Here is a 20,363-nt window from a genome sequence, read left to right on the forward strand (position 1 = left end):
ATGCATTAACGTTAATAACTACCAATATTATGTCTGTTGCTTGAAATTTCTATTTAGTACGTTGCTTAAAAAATGCAGGGCTCAACTCTTCAATTGTACTAAGTTATCATATGAAGTTATTATAAGGAGCTACAAGTGTCAATAAAAATGTGAGACCTTCTCAAACAGGTTTTTAATTGAAGTGTTTTATATTTCAGGGAGTTAATGTGCATTCTGAAGACCTGCTGAGGAATCCATCATTCATTAAAAGAGCCAAATCTAAAGGCTTAGTTATTTTCTCGTGGGGAGATGATGCAAATGACCCAGATAACAGGAAGAAGTTGAGAGAATATGGTGTTCATGGGCTAATATATGACAGGTATGTGCTTGAAAAAGAAAAAGTAGAATATTTAAGTTCAATAAATGGTTGTATCCTGAATCCTGTGAAGCTCCACGTTCCTTTATGATTGACTGGGTGCAGAGTACCTGTCTTTTCTACTACAAACACAACAAGCCCATAAAACCAGTTGCAGAAAGAGATGCACTAATTCCTATTCTTTTAGCTGTGTATATGAATCAGAATAACTTCGGCTTCTAATGAGGCTAATGGAAATAAAATTTAACTCTAAAGAACTAGTGCATGGCCTACACAATTAGTACGCTATTAATTTTTCTGACAGTAATTTTTCAAATGTGTATTACAGCCTGGTGAGGACAGTATTATTTTAACTGACTGCAATTTTCAGCTTTCTACATTTATTGATGGAAGTAGTTAGCACAACTTTTAAACAAATGAATTATACTTAGTTTTTCCCAGCCTTGTGTTCAGTTCTGTTTCAGAGTTCATAGAATCAGAGAATGGCAGAGAATTGGGTTGGAAGGGCCCTTAAAGATCATCTGCTTAAACCCCCCTGCCATAGGCAGGGATGCCACCCACTGGATCAGGTTGGCCAAGGCCCCATCCAGCCTGACCTTGAACACCTCCAGGGATGGGGCATCCACAGCTGCTCTGGGCAACCTGCTCCAGTGCATCACCACCCTCTGAGTGAAGAATTTCCTCCTAACCTTTAATCTAAATTTCTCCTCTTAGTTTAAAACCATTCCTCCTTTTCCTGTCATTATGTGACTGAGCAAAGAGTTGCTCTCCATGTTTTTTTATAATTACCCTTCAAGTACTGAAAAGCTGCAATGAGCATTTGTGTATAGTCTTACAATTTTTTTTGTATTAAAATACCTTCAGAGTGACTCTCATGGCAAATTGCTGCCAAAAATAATCACTTCAGAGGTTAAGGTATTTCTGCAGTTCAGGTGGACGTCAGAATACTGCATGAAGTCTTTGAACAAAGGACTTAATTCAAGTCCTTTCAAAAATCAGAAGTTTTAGGTCTTATATCTTAAAAGATATGAAATTAATAGCAGAAGATAGTTGCACAAAAACATGTTTAGTTCACTGTTACAAGAAGAATCTTGAACTTGGAAAGCTGAAATTAGTCAGAACCTTTAATTACAAAGAATATCTAATTAGGAAAGCACTAAGTGTAGTGAAGATGTCAAACTGTGTAAGACTCCAACCTTCAAACTTCATGCTTTAGCGACAGCATTGCTTTGCATGTGGTGCACCAAAAAAAGGCGAGGAAGATCAGGTAATTGTCAAGGGCTCTATTCTCTACGAAGTGAAAAATGAAAGTCAGGTTGATATGCCTAGAGGCAAAAAGTCAAATACACTTAATTTTATAGTTCTAGACACCTAGACTCCTGCAAAAAGTTACCTAATTCCCTTTGATCCATTCTTGACTCCTGAGTCATTCCAGACTGGGTGGAGATTATCTGGCTTTCCAGTGGTCTTCCTCCTTGTCCTGCAGTAGGTCTGCCTCTTCTCGTGGATGGTAAAAAGGAGTAACGAGACTTTTGCACTGGGGAGCAGCTTCAGATTTAAGTCACTGAAACATCAAGTCATCTGCTGTGCTGCAGCAGTGCTGCTTGTTAGACCTCTCAAAATTTAGGCCCCGTTAGTGGATGGAAAAATCTCTGGACTGGTGTGCACAAGATTTGGTTCTTAGTGTAGGGGTGTTACCAAACATGGTTCTGTGCCATGCATGGCTTGAAGTGATAAATCATCGGTCTGTGGACAGGTGAGGGGTTCTAATCAATTATCACTGCTTAAAGGGTTCTTGAAATGTCTGTGCTTCTGATGATTACTAATCCAGTCTTTTCAGAGTTGTTAATTAATCGCGGTGTAATAGATAAGCACCAGCATGGTAAGACAGTAAAATGTGTGATAGCCTTATTTCTGTCTTGGTACTGCTTCCCCTGCTTGGATATGTAATTTCTCAATGCTACTGAAATAATGCTGCATTTATGCCAGGCCTGCAAAGCGTCATTCATCATGTCTTCTCTTTTGTACTGCTTAGCGGGTTTAAGTTGCAGCATGATAACCAAACATGTTTTACCTCACATTCTGATGACTAACCAATTCATTGGAACTGGTTATATGCTGAGTTTCCTGGTGAAGTTAAACAAAAAAAAAATCTTTCACCTCCCTGTACTGTACGGACCATCTAGATTCTTAACTACTTGTGACTTCTCTGATCCCCTTCTCCCTGTATTTCTTCCACCTTGTTTACATCTTCCTACTATGAGAGGAACACAAAAATAATATCAATTACAAAGCTGTTCTTAAAAAAAACAAAACAAAAAAACAAAACAAAACAAAAAAAAAACCACTGTAGTTCAACAGTGTATTTTTTTTTTTCTCTTCACTCAGTGTGACTGAGTAGCAAACGATCACTTTTATTCAGCATAACTATTGCAGGCTGGCTAACTCTATAGTTTCTAAACACTAACTTTTTCTGTAGTCAAGAACAAATATTGGAATGCTCCTTTATGATCCTTAATAATTTTCTAAGCTTAATGATAGAATTAAGTTCAAGCTTAACACAGAACCCTTAGAAGGAACATGAATCTTCTGAAAGTTGCAGCACGTGGACACTGTCCTGTGCCTGGTGTTTTGTGTTGCTGTTCACTAGAGCTTTACTTAAATCATCTTCATAAGTGTTAATTGTGACAATGTTAGGAAGTGAACACATGGATTAAAATCTTTAGGTGAGCGTTAGGTTGTTTGGATATGGCCCTGGGTTGTTGCTGTGGGTAGCATCTGGTAATTGTGTCAAATATTATGAACTGTCTGGGTAGAGATGATTTCTGTAAGCTATTTTTCTGAACTTAGTTATCCATGTAACGATGAGCAAAATGAATGTAGCCACTCGCGAAGATGGGAGAAAAGCTCTGTGCTGAATACCAAAAGTTGCTGATACCAAGTGTCGGGGGAAAAAAAAATACAGGTAGGGAGGGTCTGACTTTGTTTTGCATGGAGGAAAAGCTGCAAGGCTGAATCAGAGAAGCTTAACAATGCCACTGCTGTTAAAAGAACCAGCTCACTGGTGCAGGGGGAAGAATTTTTTTTTTACCATCCTTTCTCCACTTGGGCTGCAAATTATGAGACATAGCCAAAGTCAGTAAGCGAAATGTATGGTCTAGTGCAGTTTCCAGGACAATATTCTGCTCTTTTCCTATGCTCAGTGAGCGTTTATCTCGACACTTAAAATATCAAAACTACTTGTGTAAAAGACAACCTATAGAAAAGGTGACACCTCTGCCTCAATATCCAGGCTCCTATTTGGGCCCTAATCTAAAGAAGTACATTAAAGGCACATCTGTGCATCTTCTGTTAACATGGAAAGTTAAATCTCATGGTAAAAACTCTTTATTAGTCTGGTGTTCAGATTTATTGAAAGAAGAAACTTGAACCTAGTATAGACAAATTCTCTGGATTGGCAAAAAAAAAAAAAAAAAAAAAAAAGACAAGTTTTTAAACAGGATTCTGAAGGGGAATTAGCTGGCATTTTTCTCCTGGATAAATTTTGTAAATGGTCCAGAAGACACTTCTCTGTTTGAATTTACTTACGACTGTTCTTACTGAGTTAAGCTCCTATAAAGAGTTGGTTAGAGATTAAACACCAATGTGGAGAGGGAGTGGGTGCTAACTTGGCTTGGCATTATCATCTTTTTTTTTTTTTAATTCTCTCTACATGATCTGAGTTCTGCTTGTTGAATAATACATACAGCTGCATGAAAATTAGTAAGCCAGTAATCCTGAAACACTTCTGCCAAAAGCTTTTCCATGAGTGTTTTCAGTGTGTTTGTCTCCCCTCTAAATATTGCTTTTCCTTATGGCTTCACGTTGAGTTTGCAGGTTCCAGACAAAAGCTTTGTGCTGTATCAGTAATTTTCCAAAACTAATGCAAATTTTGTTGGCAATAAATGCAAAAGCATTTCAAAATCTTCTTAAAGCTGTGACTGATTAAATCTGTGTCATTGGGTACAGTTCTCTTGCATGAAAACAGTATTTCCGCGTGACTGACTGTGGTTTTGATTTTTTGATTTTGAAATAATTGGTAAGAGAGATCCTGGAGCATTGCTCTTTCTGCCAGCTGAAGGTGTAGAATAAGGGACCCAAACAAAAAGTGGGAACATGAAATTGTGGGGTGTAGTAGTTGTGCTTCAAATGGTCTTCTCTGCCTTCAGCATAAAGAAGCACTACGCATGTTGTAGCAGATGTCCCAGCGAACAGTCTGAAAGCAGCTTGGAAGGCTGGCTTCTGCAATCTTCATTGAAAAGAAATGAATATAAAGCAAGAATTACAGAATTTCTGCTTGCCTTAGCAAAGAACTAATAGAATGCCTGCTAGAAGCTGCCTAGCAACATGCCTAGCCATGTTCCAGAGCCAAGGGGCCTGGAAACATGCCTTTGTTTTTCCATCGTCTATCTGATGGGAAGGGCTTAAAAACAGGAGTTCATAAAGGCTGTTGCTATATTAACAACAGAAACAAACAAACCAAAATCCTGTCTCCTAGCTTCAGTGCTATGTCTTGAAAGCATAAAAGAATTGATGAGCTAGGTTAACTAAAGAAAGCAAAGGTCTTACCTGCATCATGGGAAGAAGGTTGTATTGCGGATAGTTTCTATCAGGCAATTTGGGTTTGTATCGTAGTCCTGTATCAGGCTGTAGGTGCTGTGCAAGTAATTGAACTCTGTGCCTTCGGTTCGTGTACCTTAAAATTGGACAGCTTGCTATCTTTGGTCTTACTTTAAGGGACCTGATCAACATCTGTAAGTCCTGTAGAATTGTTTCCAAGCTGATTTACTGTATCACTCCTTGAGCAGCATGTTATTCTTGTCTTGGGCTTCCCAACAGTTGAGAATGTGTCTTGCTGAGTTTAAAGGCACGTGGCATTCTGTTTTGGTCATGCCACTGTGTTTGGACATAGGTTGAAATTACTGAGTGAAAGAAAAAGATTGATTCAATAGAAATACGCTACTTGCTTGAAGGAATCATAGATGAGAGGCAGTGTGAATATTCATAAGATGGTGAGGCAGAAGCCACAGTAATTCCTTACAGGAGTTTCCTTGGAAGGAGATAAACCTGGAGACCTGCAGTATCTGAAAGCAAAGGGAACTGGACTGAAGAAATTTGCCAGAGTTTATGTTTGGGGTATTCGTAACATACTGATATTAGAAGTAATGATGATGATTAGAATGTATTCTTTTTATTTTGGCTGCAATAAGTTTGTACCAAAGTAGACCAAGGTTTTTCTTCCACCATGAAGTGCCATTTGCTCCAAGTAAAGAGGATGTGCTATTTACATGGTGTAAGGAGTTGAATTTGCATTAGGTATGAATAAAAATCAGGTTTTGTTTTTTACTCTTCACCTAACATTGTAATAGTAATTTTAAACAACCATAAATCAACCATTGTGCAGAAGATATACCATTTTATATTGCAAGATTAGAGACAAAACGTAAGGTGCTAACCTCAAACATCTTGTTTTTGTAGACTTGCTGGTATGTGACTTCATTAGGAGAAAAAAAAAAGATGAGTAGTTTCATTTAGTTGTATTGTGAACTGTCAGGTTATACTGATAAGTCTGTCTCTTCTTTTCTCATTTATTCAGGATATATGACTCGAATCCCGAACAACCAAATATATTCCAAGTAGAACAACTGGAGCGTCTAAAGAAGGAATTACCGGAGTTGAAAAGCTGCGTGTGTCCCACAGTTAGCCACTTCAAATCCATATCTCCATGTAAATGTCATCATAGTTGCCTGGAAGAGAAAACTGTAGATAACTTGCAGAGTGTTCAAATGCAAAAGGACTGATTCTAGGCAGAATGCTGTTTTTTATCTGTTTAACTTCGACCATTGGAACAGTGCTCTCCATGCCTTGACTGTTTGTTTCTTTAAGTACCCCAAACAGCAATAACTGTGTTCCTCCTTCCTGACAATACTTGCTAAAGTTTCAATGTTAAAATATTCAGCCAGTTATAGTTGTTGCAGTTTACATACGCAGTTTTAAGTTTCCCACAATCAAGTCTCAAATTTTGAAGCAGTAAATTTAGTATTAACACTAAGTGTGTTTTTTAAAAATAAGCACTCTAAGGAGTGGAAGCTAAACTAAATTGTACAGAAATTACAATGACCTGTTGGTGAAAATGCTTTAAAAAAAAAGTTTTGATTTTGATTTTACTTCAATAGTACAGCTCATCAGCCTGTACGTGACAACAGGAAATTAAGAGTGATGGTAAGGTACATAAAGTTAGATCTAGCCCGAATAAATCGGTACCTCTATCTATATATGTATTTGCACTGATAGATCCACCTGTATAAAGCTTTGTGCCATTTAAAAAAAAAACAAAACTCTACACCTTTAAGTAAATTGCAGTGCATATTAACTCATTTTTCCCCCTTCATGGACATTTAGGCTGCTGCCATTGTTTTCTGATTTGCCAACTGAGTGGTACAGTGTCTGTGTTTAGTAGTGAGGGGTGAACCACAACTATGAGCATTTTTCATTAGTCTCACACAAGCCTGCTAAACTTCAGGAATGTTGCTCATAATTTTAATATTAACAATTACAGAAACACCTGTCAGTGGTTGAGAATCTTTTTTGCACAGTAACCTTAATAAACAAAATATGTACCATGCACAAACTCTAGAAAATGCATGCTTTAGTTTTTAAGCATGAAATTTAGGTGTTTGCTGAGGTCCTTGCATCTTTACGGTGCTAGTTATGTGTGAAGGGTGCAAGGACTAACTAAACTACTTAACCTTCTTTGCCTAAAACCACAAGCCTGTTATTCACAAACATTTGGGAAAAAAAAAGGCTATACCATTCATGGTTTGTCTTTCTTACATAACATAAGCCACTAGCTTTTGTATTTTGCAAGATTTGATTTTTATTTTTTTTTTTTTCAGAGCAGGAATTACAACTGTACTGAATTCAGATAATCTGTATGCTGTTGGCTGATCCCTATCCTTTGTAATTTATTATGAAGTTATAGTTTAGAATCCTTAATAGATATATGCATGTCCTTTTTCCTCCTGAAGTTGCAGGTCATGCCAACACAACAGCTGTAACTTTCTACTGAAGTGTTAATGTATAATAAGAATGAAAAATATTTATTTTTTTTCCTCTTGTAAATTGACAATGAAAACAATAGTGTGTACTATATTCTTTATATACAGTCATTGCTACATAGAACTGATTGTACAAAGAGTAAAGCCATTACAGATACATGCTTGAGCCTGCACCACTGAGCAGTTTGGAACAAACAGCTTGTTTCAATTTGCCTTGTACATTTTAGTATTTAAGGTTTGTCCTGCACAAACAGCACAGTCATGATTAGCTATCTGGAAGCTGTCTTTTATTAAAAAAAAAAAAAAAAAAAAAAAAAAGTTTCGAAGTGTGTGAGCTGTGTTTTTGGGAAGGAGGGAGGGAAAGAGCTCTGAACCTGATTCTTGACATCAACAATGATCGCCTGCAGCTGTTACCGGATCGAACAAGTCCAGATTCCCCACTTGTCAATGTGTGGGATTAATTCTTAGTTGTTTATAATTTGTGTACCCTGGGAACCTCTTTTGAAGGGTTTTGAGGGCTTTCCCGACAAAGTGGCTGTGGCAGCTGCTCTTTTCCTGCATGGTAGCAGGTCACCAAGGTAAGCGTATGGCTCACTGGAACACTACCAGCAGCCTTTCCAGGCAGAGTGTAAATCAGCCTGATTTTTGTTTCATGCTTCCCAGTTCTCCAAAAGCTTAATCCTTTTTCACTGTCCTGCAGTTTACAGGTGTCAAAACAAAAACAGGTAAAAGACAATGGTTTGTTGGGAGCACCTCTGTTTTCCAGGGCGTTTGAGTGTGGACAACCACCTTCAGACAAAAACATGCTCGGCACCCACTATTCCAATAACTGAACTTGCTCTCTGCTTCCACAAGTGCTGGCCTTGACCCCTGGGGTCACATTCACGCAGGCCGTTGCTGGGATGGTGCTGCAGTGTGCTCTGATGGTGTTTGCTGTTCCTCTGGTGGCCAAGAGCACAGCTAGGAAGAAATGAAATAAAATAAAGGAAACTCCCTCCCTTCAGACGGAGGAAAGGGAATTAAGCAGCAAGCGTTTTGAAGTCTGGATTTTGTGCAGGAATGTGTTAACCTCTGGCTGGTTAGGATCTGGCTGTATTTTGAGTGCTTGCTGGAGCATAGCTTCTTGTTGTTCCAGCAAAAGGACTGCTACGTTTTTAAAAATAAAATTTCTTTTTAAATTAATCCTAAACTCTCTAAACTGGTAGATGAGAGAATTTCCCTCTTACTTTTGGAGTTTTCTGTCTTTTGGCCTCAAAGGCCGGACTACATCAGCTCTGACAGCTGTGTTACTTTGGTTCTGTTCCCCTTAAATAAAAGAGAAGGGGGAATGATGACAAAATTGCTGATATGACAGAGTGAGTAGTTGGGTGAGAAGAAGTTTCTTGCATGTGAGTGCTTGGATAACAAGATATTTAATTGCTGTGACAAACTTCTGGTAAGGTTGAGACAAGGACAGGTCTGGGGGAGTTAATGTGTGTTGGATGTGTGGGAGGAGTGAAGCGCACCCACCTTTACAGCCAACTTCCCTCTTGGCCAGGAGGACAGGATTTGTCCTTCTAAACCTCTGCTACAGTAGCAGAGAGCAGATTTGTCCTTGGGACAGTGGCTTACCCAGCAGCTAATGATGTTAATGATGTTGTGTTACCTGCTGCTGACCAATGTATTAGTGCTCCCTCTGTGTGCAGATCCCCTGTATTTGCCTTTCCATTGGCTGATCTTTGTATTTCAAACCGCTGTCCCCCAGATGAACTATTGCAGGTGCTTCTGGAAGTGACAGCATATACATCCCCTTGTCCTTTGGTGTTTGTACCCAGATGCCAACAAAACAGTGACCTCTCACGCAGTTCCTGTTTGTTTTGTATGGGTACGTGTGTAAGCAGGTAATGTGACGTTTATTTTGGACCAGGCTCAGTATTTCAGCTGACAGAAGCAAAACTCTCTGCTTGCTTGTCTTGTGGGCACCTGTTTTGTAGCATTTTCCATGTGAGAGTCAGGGGCTTGGCTTGGTTTCTGGCTGCTGATTTAACAAATGGACAGAAATAGTCACTGGCATAATATAAAATAACATAAGACAAATAGACAACAAGTTGAGTCCATCTCCTTACATTACCACTCATAATGGGTTTGCCTGGCCCACTTTAAAAGCAGCTGTATTGGAGATGCCAAACCCTCTTTGTTTGATCTTCCCTAGTGCTCTGAAATTTTCCTGATTTTTAACCTGAATCCCCCTTGATGCACTTCAAGGCTTCGATTTCCTAGGTTACCCCCTGGAAGCAGAGACCATGTTCCTGCTGTCCTCTTGTGGACAGACTTATACTTTTCCTTTTGATTTATTTTATTTAGACTAAACAGCCCCCTGAAAGTGAAAGCAGCAGATCAGGGTTTGGTTCCAGCCCTGTACTACATCCCTCTTGCTTTGGACAGGCACAGCCCAAGGACTTTCAATAGCATTTTAAACTGTCAGTAGCATTTTAAACACTGGTGGCATGAAGTCTGTTCCTGCTGATCCTGCTCACTTCTACAGCAATATTTGGGTGGTTTTGGTGCTTTTAGAATGCAGAGATGTGGGGTCATAGACACTGCAGCGTGTAAGGTTGTTGGTGCTGGGCCTGAACTGACATCTTGCTGTTTTTTCCTGAACTGTGGGTGCAGAGTCACCCACAATTTTCTTCCTAAGTGATGTGGGTGTAGCTATTATCTGCAGGAGGAGGAATGCTGCTGTAATTCTCCCACTTGTCATCGGCCTGGGCTGAAGAGATCATACAGTCTTATGCTGAAGTACATGGAGCAATAGCTGCATTGGAACATTTAATGGTTTTGCATTTGATCATCTCACATTTGATCGTCTCACATTTGATGATCTCGCTGAGGCAAGGATTAAAAAGGAGACGATGCTCCAGTGCTGTGCCCTGGTGGCACGGGGGTCACATCAGCTCCCAAGAACCCGGCGTTTACGATCGCGTTGACATGAAAAACCGTTCTGCTCGCTGTGACGCCTCAACAGCGCCGGAATAGAAACTTGAACCAAATCCGCCTTTTTTTTTTTTTTTTTAAGTACTTCTTCCCTCCCCGGGCTCGTGCTGCCGGCCCTTCAGCCGGCCCCCTGGGCGGGGGCGGCCCGAAATGGCGGCGGGGGCGGGCCAAGATGGCGGCGGGCGGGCGGTTCTTCTGCACGGCGGGACGCGGCCTCGAGCCCTTCCTGGCCCGGGAGCTGCGAGCGCGGCTCGGAGCCACCGAGGTGAGAAGCGGTCCTCGTTCGCTGCGAGTCCGTGTTGTTTTATATATCGTGCGGTAAAATTAAATATTTCGCGCTGTGTGCGTCAAGGAGATGCTAAGGAGTAAAATCATGACAGGACACCAGGGAGGCGTCGGCTTGTAAAGGCACTAAAAGGCTTTATTTCACGATATCGCGCTCTGAGGGCTGGGCTGACCGACATCTCCGTCCCCTCGCCACCCCCGGTGAGCTGTGCCTTGCCCGGCTCTTCCCGGTGCGAAGGCGAGGTAGGGCACGCGGTGGTGCTGTTGAGCTGCTGGAGTGCTCACAGAAAATATTATTTTTTTTTTTCCCTTTTTCTTTAAGGTGGACTATGTTGCGGGGAAAGTCTTCTTCACCGCTGACGCGGAGCCGAGCGAACTGAAGAAAATCAAGTCTGGAGAGAGGTTGTTTTTGCTGATCAAGAAACATGGCCCGCTGCCCGTGTCAGGACATAAAGGTACTGCGCAGCCTGTTCCCCTTGTAAAATTAACACTTGGTCGATTTCATCACCTGTGGCTCTAACTGAGAAGAATCAACTCTGAAGTTGTGGTTTCTGTTTTTCTTGTTGTTGTTTTTTACCCAACTATGCTTTTAAATATGTTTTTTCTGTACTGAAAACAACTTAGAAATGTTTTAAGTTCATCTTACCAGCTGACATTCTGCTGGCATAGTGCATACGTATATGTGTATAACACCGCTCCCACACCAAAAAAATTAACAAAACTGAAGTCTGATTCTGGACCCTTTGTATGTGTTTTAACAGTGAGTTATTTTTTTTTTTAGGTGATGTGGATTTATGCGTATTCTGCATCACCTAACTGTTCAGTATGCAGATTTCTTGTGAATTTCAAGTACTTGTGTCATGTTCTCTATCAGTGTTGAAATAAGATTTTCGAATAAGATGGATTGATGCTTGTATGGGGGTAGGATTTTATTTGAAAGATTACAAGAGGCCTTGGACTCTAAGTATCAAATTTAATTATGATTATGAAATTTAAAACGAGAAATAGAAATACTTAAATGTTTTTCCTTGACCAGAGTCAAGACTTTTTTTATATGAATTGGCCTCTGTATTTTCCTGCTACTCTTGTCATAGCTAAGTCAACAGGACAACCTACAGGTAGGTGTAAGTTCAGGTGTGCATCAGAGGCTTTGTAGGATTGAAGGCAGAGTAATTAATTAAAAAATAAACTTGTGACTTTTATTCTGAGCTGAATCAAAGTGATTCATGTTCATGTCTGCCAATCCTGGAAAGTGTCCTGGATCTCTAATCCTGGACCAAGAGGAGGACGATATGGTGGGCTGGTGCTCCATCCCTGGGAGTGACTCTGAGGCAGTCTGGTTTTCTAGAGCTGCTGAACTTCTGCAGAATTCAAGCCCTGCAAAAGTTATTCTTGGTTCTGCAAAGCTTGTAATCAGATGGATGTGTGGGTCTTCAACTGATAGGGTTTGTGGGTGTTGAGAGCTTGGCTGTGTCTGTAATGTATGCTCCTGCAGTTCCTGGATTCACACGTTACTGAGATCTAAACCAAGTCTCTGACAGATGTTCTTGTTCTGTGGGAACATCAAATGCTGAGATTGAACTACTTAACCTGAAACTAGCGTTTTCTTCCAGGGAAAATGCTGCATGAAATCAGAAGTCTTGTCATTGAGGAACCAAAAGATTGGCTGGATGTTATCGCTGCTTGGAAAAACCTCCGTGGTTGCGAGGGGAAAAAAGATGGTGTCTCTCAGGAAAACCCATCACCTTGCAAGAGAAAATCAGAAGAAGAGATGGATGTTGTAACTAAAAGACAGAAAACAGAGCAAGTAAGAGAGATTGTGTCTGAGGAATGTCAAGCAGGAGCTGAAGAGAACGGTGTGGTACCAGACAGGAAGAGCGATGAGGAAGGCCAACCTGAAACCGAGGCTTCTTTAGAAGACTCTTCCAAAAGCAGTGGAGAGAAACCTGTTGAGAATGAGAAGCACGGCTTCAGCTTCCGAGTTTCTTGTCGCTGTAGTGGAGCAATTGCCAAAATACTTACTTCGCAGGTATGCTAACGCATCTGTGTTTTCAAAGAATTTAGTGAAAGTGAAAGGAGGCGTGTGGTTTATTTGCAATTTAATATTTATTTTGTATGTTTTGGAATAACAAACTGGTCTAAACTTTTTCTGTATTTTCAAAAAAATTTTTGAAAAAATCATAAAACCTGCATTTACGTCAAGCAAGTGGAAATACAAGCACTGTTACTAATTTCAAGGCATGATTACCCTGAATAGTTTTTCAAATCAATGTCTTTTAATAAGAATATAATAATAAGAGTGGTTGAGAGTCTGAAGAGCAAGCTGTGATTAGTTTGCAGCTACTTGAAGGGCCGTAGCAAGGACAGCGGAGCCACGCTCCTCTCAGTTGAGGCAGACAGCGTAACAAGGGGTAAAAGCCAGAATCTGCAGAACTCATGAAGAACTACCCAGAAGGGTGGTGCAGCCCTGGGACACATCCTGGAGGGTGAATCTTGGTCCTTGGGGTGTCAGCACTCAGCCTTGAAGAGCCCCAACCATTCTGAGAGAGGTGATGTAGAGATCTCTAGAGGCCCCTTCTATCCAACGCTGTTCTCATCTGCATTGTATTTTCACCATGAGAAAATGGGAAGAAATGTGTAGCTGTAGTTTATTTAGGTTTCTAAGTTGAAAATAACAAGAGTTAGATTTTTTTTTTTTTCCTCTCTATTAAAGCTGGTATCTTGAGAAGATGGGACACATGAGCCTGCCAACACCAGTGTTTGTTTAAATTGGTGCTGTGCCTTTGAATTCTTATGCTGAAGGTACAACTTCCCAGAGGTGATAAAACATTAAAGCTGAGAGAGTTGCAGTTACGCATTGACAGGTTTTCCTTTGGGTGATCTAATTTACAGCCATCAGAAATACTTAGCATGCGATACATAGTTATAAAATGACTACAGCTGTTTGTTTTACCTTGGGTAGGACTTGAACTTCAGCCTCCCACACTCCAGGTGAGCAATAGTCATGTTATCCTGAGGTGTGTTTGCTATGTTTCTATCACTCTGTCCTGGTTCACCTCTTCTGGTCTTTGTATAAGTTGTTCTCTAGCAATAAAGAAAGAGTCTTTCTTTCCCAAGGTACTTAGGAGGGTTGTGTAATCAAGGATGTGATCTGTAGTTTTCTTAATTCATTTATTTTTACTGCCTGTTTGTGGTCTTTCCCTTCACAGGAGATCGGAAGAGCGATTGGCATAGCGCTCATGAAACAGTTTAGATGGCGAGCTGATCTGCGGAACCCCGATCTAGAGGTAGTGGCACCTGTCTGCCAGGTGGCCTGTTTTTACTTCCAGAATTATCCCAAAATTTATTTATTTATTTATATGTGTCTGCCTTCCACATAAAACACTCCTTAATGTCACTACTTTTTCTAGAAAAAAAAAAAAAAGAGTGCGAGGATACAGTGAACAATCTTCTGCTTAGAGTAAATGGTTTTATAGTTAAAAATATCAAGAAAATGCTTCCTGGAGAAGTTTAAGTGCTAGTGGATGGATCCCCAACTGACAAATCCCTTCCTAGTTCAAATCTTAAATCATCTTTAAACTGGCATTCAGACTATCAAGTGCAATTTCTTCCAAATAATCATAAATTTGTAGAGCATGTATTTTTGTTCTTAAATCGTATGATCCTAAGTTCATAGATATATCTTCTCTGTCTGGTTTAAATGAGTTTAAGCTACTGTCATCTCAAGCTGAGAGATTCTAATGTTATTTTTTCCCTCTTTCAGATCTTTGTACATCTTAATGACATTCACTCAGCCGTGGGGATTCCTCTTTTCAGGTAGGCATTCTCATCATCAGGTCTGTTTTGGAAGTACCAGAACAGGCATAATTCCTAAATAGTTTTGCTCTCCACTGTATTTATCTTCTGGATTAATATTCACTGGACTGTTGCATTTGTCTTGTGGTCTGTCTGAAGTTAACCTGAGCACATATTCCAGACTTTGCAGTGAGTGGCTAAAAGCAGGCTGTGGTTTCTGATTATTTACAGATCTGGGAAGTTCAGTTCTTTGGGTATTTTATATTACGTAGGGTTTTCTATGTTGTTGTACCATTATCTTACATTGATTTTGCTGTCTACAGTCTTCCATTGGCAAACAGAGAGTATATCAAAACAGCAGGACTGCGGTCAACAATTGCGTGGGCCATGGCATCTCTGGCTGAAATCAGTGTAAGTGAATGTTCATGGCAAAGGTGGAGAGTCCTGAGTGAGTCCTTTGAAGCAGTGTGGTGATTTTAATTCTTCATGCTTTAATCCACATGGACAGAGCTGGAAATTTTTGTGTGGTTAGAGTGTGCTATCACCTGGTGTTCAGCCACATACCTTCTTTAGTCCAAGGGCCTTCTAAGGATAGCTATTACTTTTTGTACAGATACACGGTAAAATTGCAGGGGTTTTGTCACTGTCCAGATGTTGAAGCTTGTTTGGGGTTGTAAAAACAGAAGCCAGTGTGATGTTTTCCACAGGTTAATTTGATACCAGTGTCTGTCTGCAGTCTAATAAAGCCATATATGCTTTTTTGTGATATTGTCATACTTCTGTAATATATCATCTCCAAGTATGGCCTGATACCAAAGTGAGTGACTCTTTTTACTTGCACTAGATTCAATGGGCCTGTGCAGGTGATCAGTCTGTGACTGAGTTTGCTTTGTGTTGAGGGAGGAGTCTATCTTGTTTGGGATGCAGTAACCCCTTTCTTTTTGTAGGCAGGTGACTTTGTGCTAGATCCCATGTGTGGGCTGGGAACAATTCTGCTGGAAGCTGCCACAGAGTGGCCCGTAAGTATCGCAGTCATAACAGGTAGGAGCTTGCCAAGATTTCTTGTAGTTGTGCCAAGAAAAAACATCAATCTGTGCCACAGTTATAATAATGTCCATTAATGGAATGCTGGAACCAAAGTGACCAGAACACGAAAGGAGTGAAGATAGCACGAAATTTCCCATTGCTCTGTTGTCTTTATGTATTGCTCAGTGTAATAGCAGTAGATCTCAAAGCAAGTGGTTTGTCTTAAAAGAGCTGTGCAACGAGGCAATTTTGTGAAGGTTTTATTAAATTAATACATGTGTTTAACTATTTTTTTCTTTTTCTCTGACCAGGAAGCCTGCTACTGGGGCACAGATATAAGTGAATCACAATTAGAGGGTGCAGGTGTGAATATTAAGACTGCAGGTTTGGTGGATAAGATTGAGTTACTTAAAGCTTCTGTGAAAGGTAAGCCTGTAAGCTTTCAGAGTGAGGCATGTTTCAAGTCTTCTGTGGTTATACGAGTAGCGTAGGTACTCTTGAGGTGGTCTGTAATAGAGCTAACTGTAAATAAATAGCTGGCTGGTGACCGAGTAATTTTGTTCTCTCTCCTTCTGAACTTTGGCAAGAATAAGCTCGGCATAAGACAATGAAAACAACATTTTTTAGGCTTGGGCAGTAACTCTGTCTTAATGTTAAATTTGCAACCACAAAATGGTCCAAGAAGCATCTCCAGCCAGTTTGGGTAAGGCTGGCATAGAATCACAGCAGGGTTTAGGTTGGGAAGGACTGCTGGAGGTCTTTGGGTTTGTTAATCTGCTTGGAGCAGGGCTAACCCTGAAGTGGGGTTCAGGTGGCTCACCTTATCCAGTCAAGTTCTGAGCATCCTGAGGGATGAAAACCCCGCGATCTTTTCCTTTCACGTGCTGGTTTTACTGGGGCCAAGCCAGCCTGGTGCGTGGCTGATCTTCACCACCACCAGGGTGCACTGCTGTGCCGTGGTCAAAACACAAAATACTCCCAGGACGTAGCAACGTCGCGGAAATACTTCAAAGACACGAGTTCCAACGGAATCCAAGTGATTCTGGCTGAAAGTTAAGTAGATTCTTGGGGAAAAAAGAGGGGGTGGAGGGGAATTTAACATGTGGCTCCTTGCCATTAATGTGTGTTGGTTTGAACATCTGTGCTAAGCAAAATGCTTGCGAGCTCAGCTCTTCGGTTGCATTTTGCTTGTGAAGGTTTACTTGTGCTGAGAAGCAGCAGCTTGGAACCGTGCAGTGCCCTGCTAGGAGATTCTTGCTGTTGGGGCAAGCACAGCACCAGTAACAGGGAACATCACAAGCTGAACCATGCTCTTAAGGGTTTGTCTGTACCCAGTCTGCGTCGGGTTGGTAGCTTTGTGGTGGTGTTGGTGAGGACAAACAGAGGAGGAGCTGTGAATCTGGGTGTGCAACCTGTGAAAGAGCTTGCAGGTGCTTTGGTAAGGTGAAGGATGCAATGGCTGCTGTTGGATTTTCAGATAGATGTCAAGATCTCCCTTTGTTCCACAGCGTTGCCGTTGCCTTCAGAAAGCTTTGACGCCGTGGTTTCGGATATTCCATTCGGGAAGAAGTTCAAGATCACGAAGGACGTCCGATTCCTGCCAGATACTCTCCAGGAGATGGAGAGGTACGCGCGGCCTTTGTTGTAAACGTAACGATGGTTTGTGATCTCGAGCGTTCAGTCAGCTCCAGGTTTGCTTTATTTGAAACACTCTCCAGCTCTGTAATCTGATGCTGTGCAGGCTGTAAAGTCTGAGTCCTTCACTCGTCGGTTAGTGGCTGTTGTGACTTGTCTCGCGAGCTGATGGGAGTGCAAGCCAGCAAGGAATGAGCTTGTTGGCTGAACCACACTCAGAAATATTTCTTTCCACAGCATGCTGGTGAGAGAAAGAAGAAAGAGAAGAGGGTAACCTAGCCAAACTGAAGGCGTAGATAGGCAAATAAAGCAATAATCCTTCCTCAGTTGAGGTCTGCGTAAAATCACAGGCTTTCATTTTGGGTGCACGACCAAGCTTTTACCAGCCTGCCTTGGCAGGAGGGATCTCAGAGGGGAAAATGGTGAAAGGCATTTTCCTTTCTGGCAGTGTCCTGCAATAATCCAGCTAGCCACCTGGTCATCTTTTAGATGTCTCCTTTCATATCTCACTCTGTCATTTTGTGGCGGAGTGAAACCAAGCTAATAGCAGGCTGCCTCTAACGGGTGCTTCAAAAACTATCCGTCTCCTTCTTTAATTCCTTTGCTGAAAACAAACCCTTTCTGCAGGACCGGACTTCAGTGGGTGTTGATCACACTCAGGGCAGGAATGTGGCGAGGAGATAGTGAAGGAGGTTACATAGCTCCCCAGAATGGCAGGGTAATCTTATGCTGACCATCCCTCCTCTTGTCTTTGTTTGACATTCTTATTTTCTGGTCTCATTTATTCTGTTGGGTCGTCCTAAGCAAAATATCTCCTTGGGAAGGTGGAGGTGAGGCAGGGATCATTATCACGAGACTCCCACCAGTAAGGCTGTTCGATGCACTTGCTGTGAGCACAGCCAGGATAGTCTTTTTTTTCCCCTCTCAAAGCCAAGTGTAGCATTTCCTCCTGTGCTAAGAAAAACCGAGTTACACACAATGGTGAACTTTCCTTGGTTTCCTGTGTTTGAGAGACTTCAAGGATCAGTGCAGCGTGGAAAGGACGGACCTTTTAAAGCTTTCAAAGGGAAAGGCCAGCGTCAGAATTGCCTTACCAATGTGAAAAGCTCTCTTTTGCTGTGATGGGAAGCTGTTCCTTTGCGTGCTGGTGGAGGCTCAGGGCTTGCTCCTCACTGTGAGGCTCAAAAATGGGTTTTGAAGATGGTTGTGCCCCTGGTTCCTTGGTACAACACAAAAAGCAAAAAATCTGAGTCCATCCTCAGTGCTCAACAAATAGAGAACTCCTGAGGTCAGAAATGTTTGGAAGTCAATAAAGGGCCCATTTTTCCCAATCAGCAAGAGGTACAAAGATGGGGAATTTAAATTCCCTTTGGGAATGTAGCTTACTGAGTTGAGCCATTACCTTTAACATGCTCAGGTGTGATACTGCGTGCAGTTGGCACCTGAAGTATTGCTGTTGTCGAGTTGTGCACAGATAAATGAATCCAGGCAGGACGAACACCTAACCTTTATTATTTTTTTTCTGCAATTGCCAGAGTACTTCGTGTTGGAGGGACCGTTGTGTTGCTCTTGAGTCAAGATCTCCATAAGCGCATGGACAGCATTACCAAGAGTGGTGAAAACCAATCTCCTAACACCAGTTCTGATGGTGCAGGGGAAACGACCGCTGTGGAGACCTCGAGTAGTGACGGGAATTCTTCCTCCATGGTGAAAGGTGTCGAAGAAGCCTTTCTCAGCAGCAGACAGCCACGTTTTGGGTCGCTGGTGCTGGATGGCGTCTATGAAGTTAGCCTTGGCAAGACGGTTGCTTTCATATACAAATACAGGAAGGTCTCTGCTGCTGGGAATTAGTCGCTTAGGTGCGCTGCCTAAGGTGTACCTGAGTCCTGATATACTTGAAAGCAGCGTTGCAGTGAACTGGTGGAACCCTGCTGATCCCAACCCCGTGCCATTTGTTGGCTCACCTCACTTCGTGTGAACTACGCTGTTGCTTTTCTCTTCAGTTTTTAGGAGAGGTGGAAGACACCAGCTAGAGCTTCAAACGTTTTTAACATAAAATAGTGTCACGAGGAAGAGTCCTCAAATCCTTGCTTAGGCAAAGCCTCCTAATATCATGAGGAGTTTATTCAGGAGAAAAAGACTTGACTTGCCGTACTGCAAATATTACATGTAATATTCCATGTAAATGGTTTTTCACCTTCAGCAATGTTTTTCAGAAGCACTTGTGAACAAGTCTCCAACTCTTCTTAAGGACCTGACGGAGGGCTTTCCTATGTCTCTTGCAGTCTTGTATCACTTTAAAGGTAGTTTGTGATCAATCTGAAATGTCGCTATTCGGATATTTTTTGAGTGAACAATAAATTATTTTTGTATTAATTCCTGGTGGAGTTAGCATTTGTCAATCGAGTGAGCTTTAGCTTTTTAGTGTGAAGACTTCTTTCTATAAAAACAGTGCTTTTCCTTGCTTGCTAGTGCTGCTTGAAGGGCACAGTGTAGCAGAAGGAAAAACTTGCAGAGTGAACAATTAGAGTTGACTTCTGTCTGCGGAGAATCATATGGAAAAATTTTCCTGAAAAGGGAGAGGTCTTAATTCTTTCAGTCTATGCTAAAGGTATTTTGGGGGTGATAGTCTAATTCAAAGCTTTCCCAGGGTTGCTGAGCTGACAGTGAAGTATTTCTGTAGAGAATTATTGTAAATTGCTTTCAGATGGTATTTTGGACGAGCACTTGCAACTTGGCAAGCTGGGATGGACTCATCCATTGTGTTCCTCTGCTGTGAGGAGTATGGAGATACAATTAGAAGTGTCTGTCTGGGTTTTCTGTGGGTTTTTTTCTTCTTTTTCTGCTACATTGGCTGGGAAAGGGAAAAAAAACTGACTTTCCATGGTTAATTGCACTTCAGGAGAGTAAATCTCACTGCTGTTGAGAGCTGCTTGTGCAGCTCGTGTCTTGTCTCGGCTCGAACCTCCCAGCCTGGCTGAACGCGTGGGGTTATGTTACCCATGATGAGCTCTGCTCATCTCCTCGAACGCTGTGAGGTTCTGCTTCCTAAGTTGGCTGTGGCCCCTCTGGGTGGAGGTTCTGCCTTCTACCATGACAGCCACCCCCAGTTCAGCATCACTCATAGATATTTGTGCTCTTCACCCAAGGTGGAAACAAAATTTTTTTGTTAAACCTTCTCGGTGTTATGTTAGATG

At 41.5% G+C, this 20,363-nt stretch overlaps 2 protein-coding genes across 6 annotated transcripts in view; both read left to right on the plus strand.

Annotated features, from left to right (window-relative positions):
- The window catches only part of GPCPD1 (glycerophosphocholine phosphodiesterase 1), a 43,067-nt gene extending 36,335 nt beyond the window's left edge, over positions 1-6,732 (plus strand). For 4 of the 5 annotated variants that reach the window (XM_084285330.1, XM_084285329.1, XM_084285331.1 and 1 more), the window contains 2 exons: positions 198-358; positions 5,991-6,732. In XM_084285330.1, the coding sequence (XP_084141456.1) occupies positions 198-358; positions 5,991-6,195 (366 nt within the window). In that variant the 3' untranslated portion in view covers positions 6,196-6,732. Of the gene's footprint in view, positions 1-197; positions 359-3,205; positions 3,321-5,990 lie in introns of all 5 variants that reach the window. The other variant, XM_084285333.1, reaches the window with a different exon arrangement.
- Positions 6,733-10,597: 3,865 nt separating this feature from the next.
- On the plus strand, positions 10,598-19,426 carry THUMPD2 (THUMP domain 2 tRNA and snRNA guanosine methyltransferase; the record flags this gene model as incomplete). The annotated part of the gene is made up of 10 exons (XM_084285335.1): positions 10,598-10,690; positions 11,033-11,165; positions 12,324-12,739; positions 13,920-13,997; positions 14,474-14,526; positions 14,829-14,916; positions 15,453-15,524; positions 15,843-15,957; positions 17,040-17,157; positions 18,702-19,426. The coding sequence occupies 10 exons, from the start codon at positions 10,598-10,600 to the stop codon at positions 19,015-19,017; spliced, it is 1,482 nt and encodes a 493-aa protein (XP_084141461.1). The 3' UTR covers positions 19,018-19,426.
- Between the last annotated feature and the right edge of the window lie 937 nt (positions 19,427-20,363).

Source organism: Netta rufina, assembly GCF_964035555.1.
Source record: "Netta rufina genome assembly, chromosome: 3".
NCBI classification, from domain to species: Eukaryota; Metazoa; Chordata; class Aves; order Anseriformes; family Anatidae; genus Netta; species Netta rufina.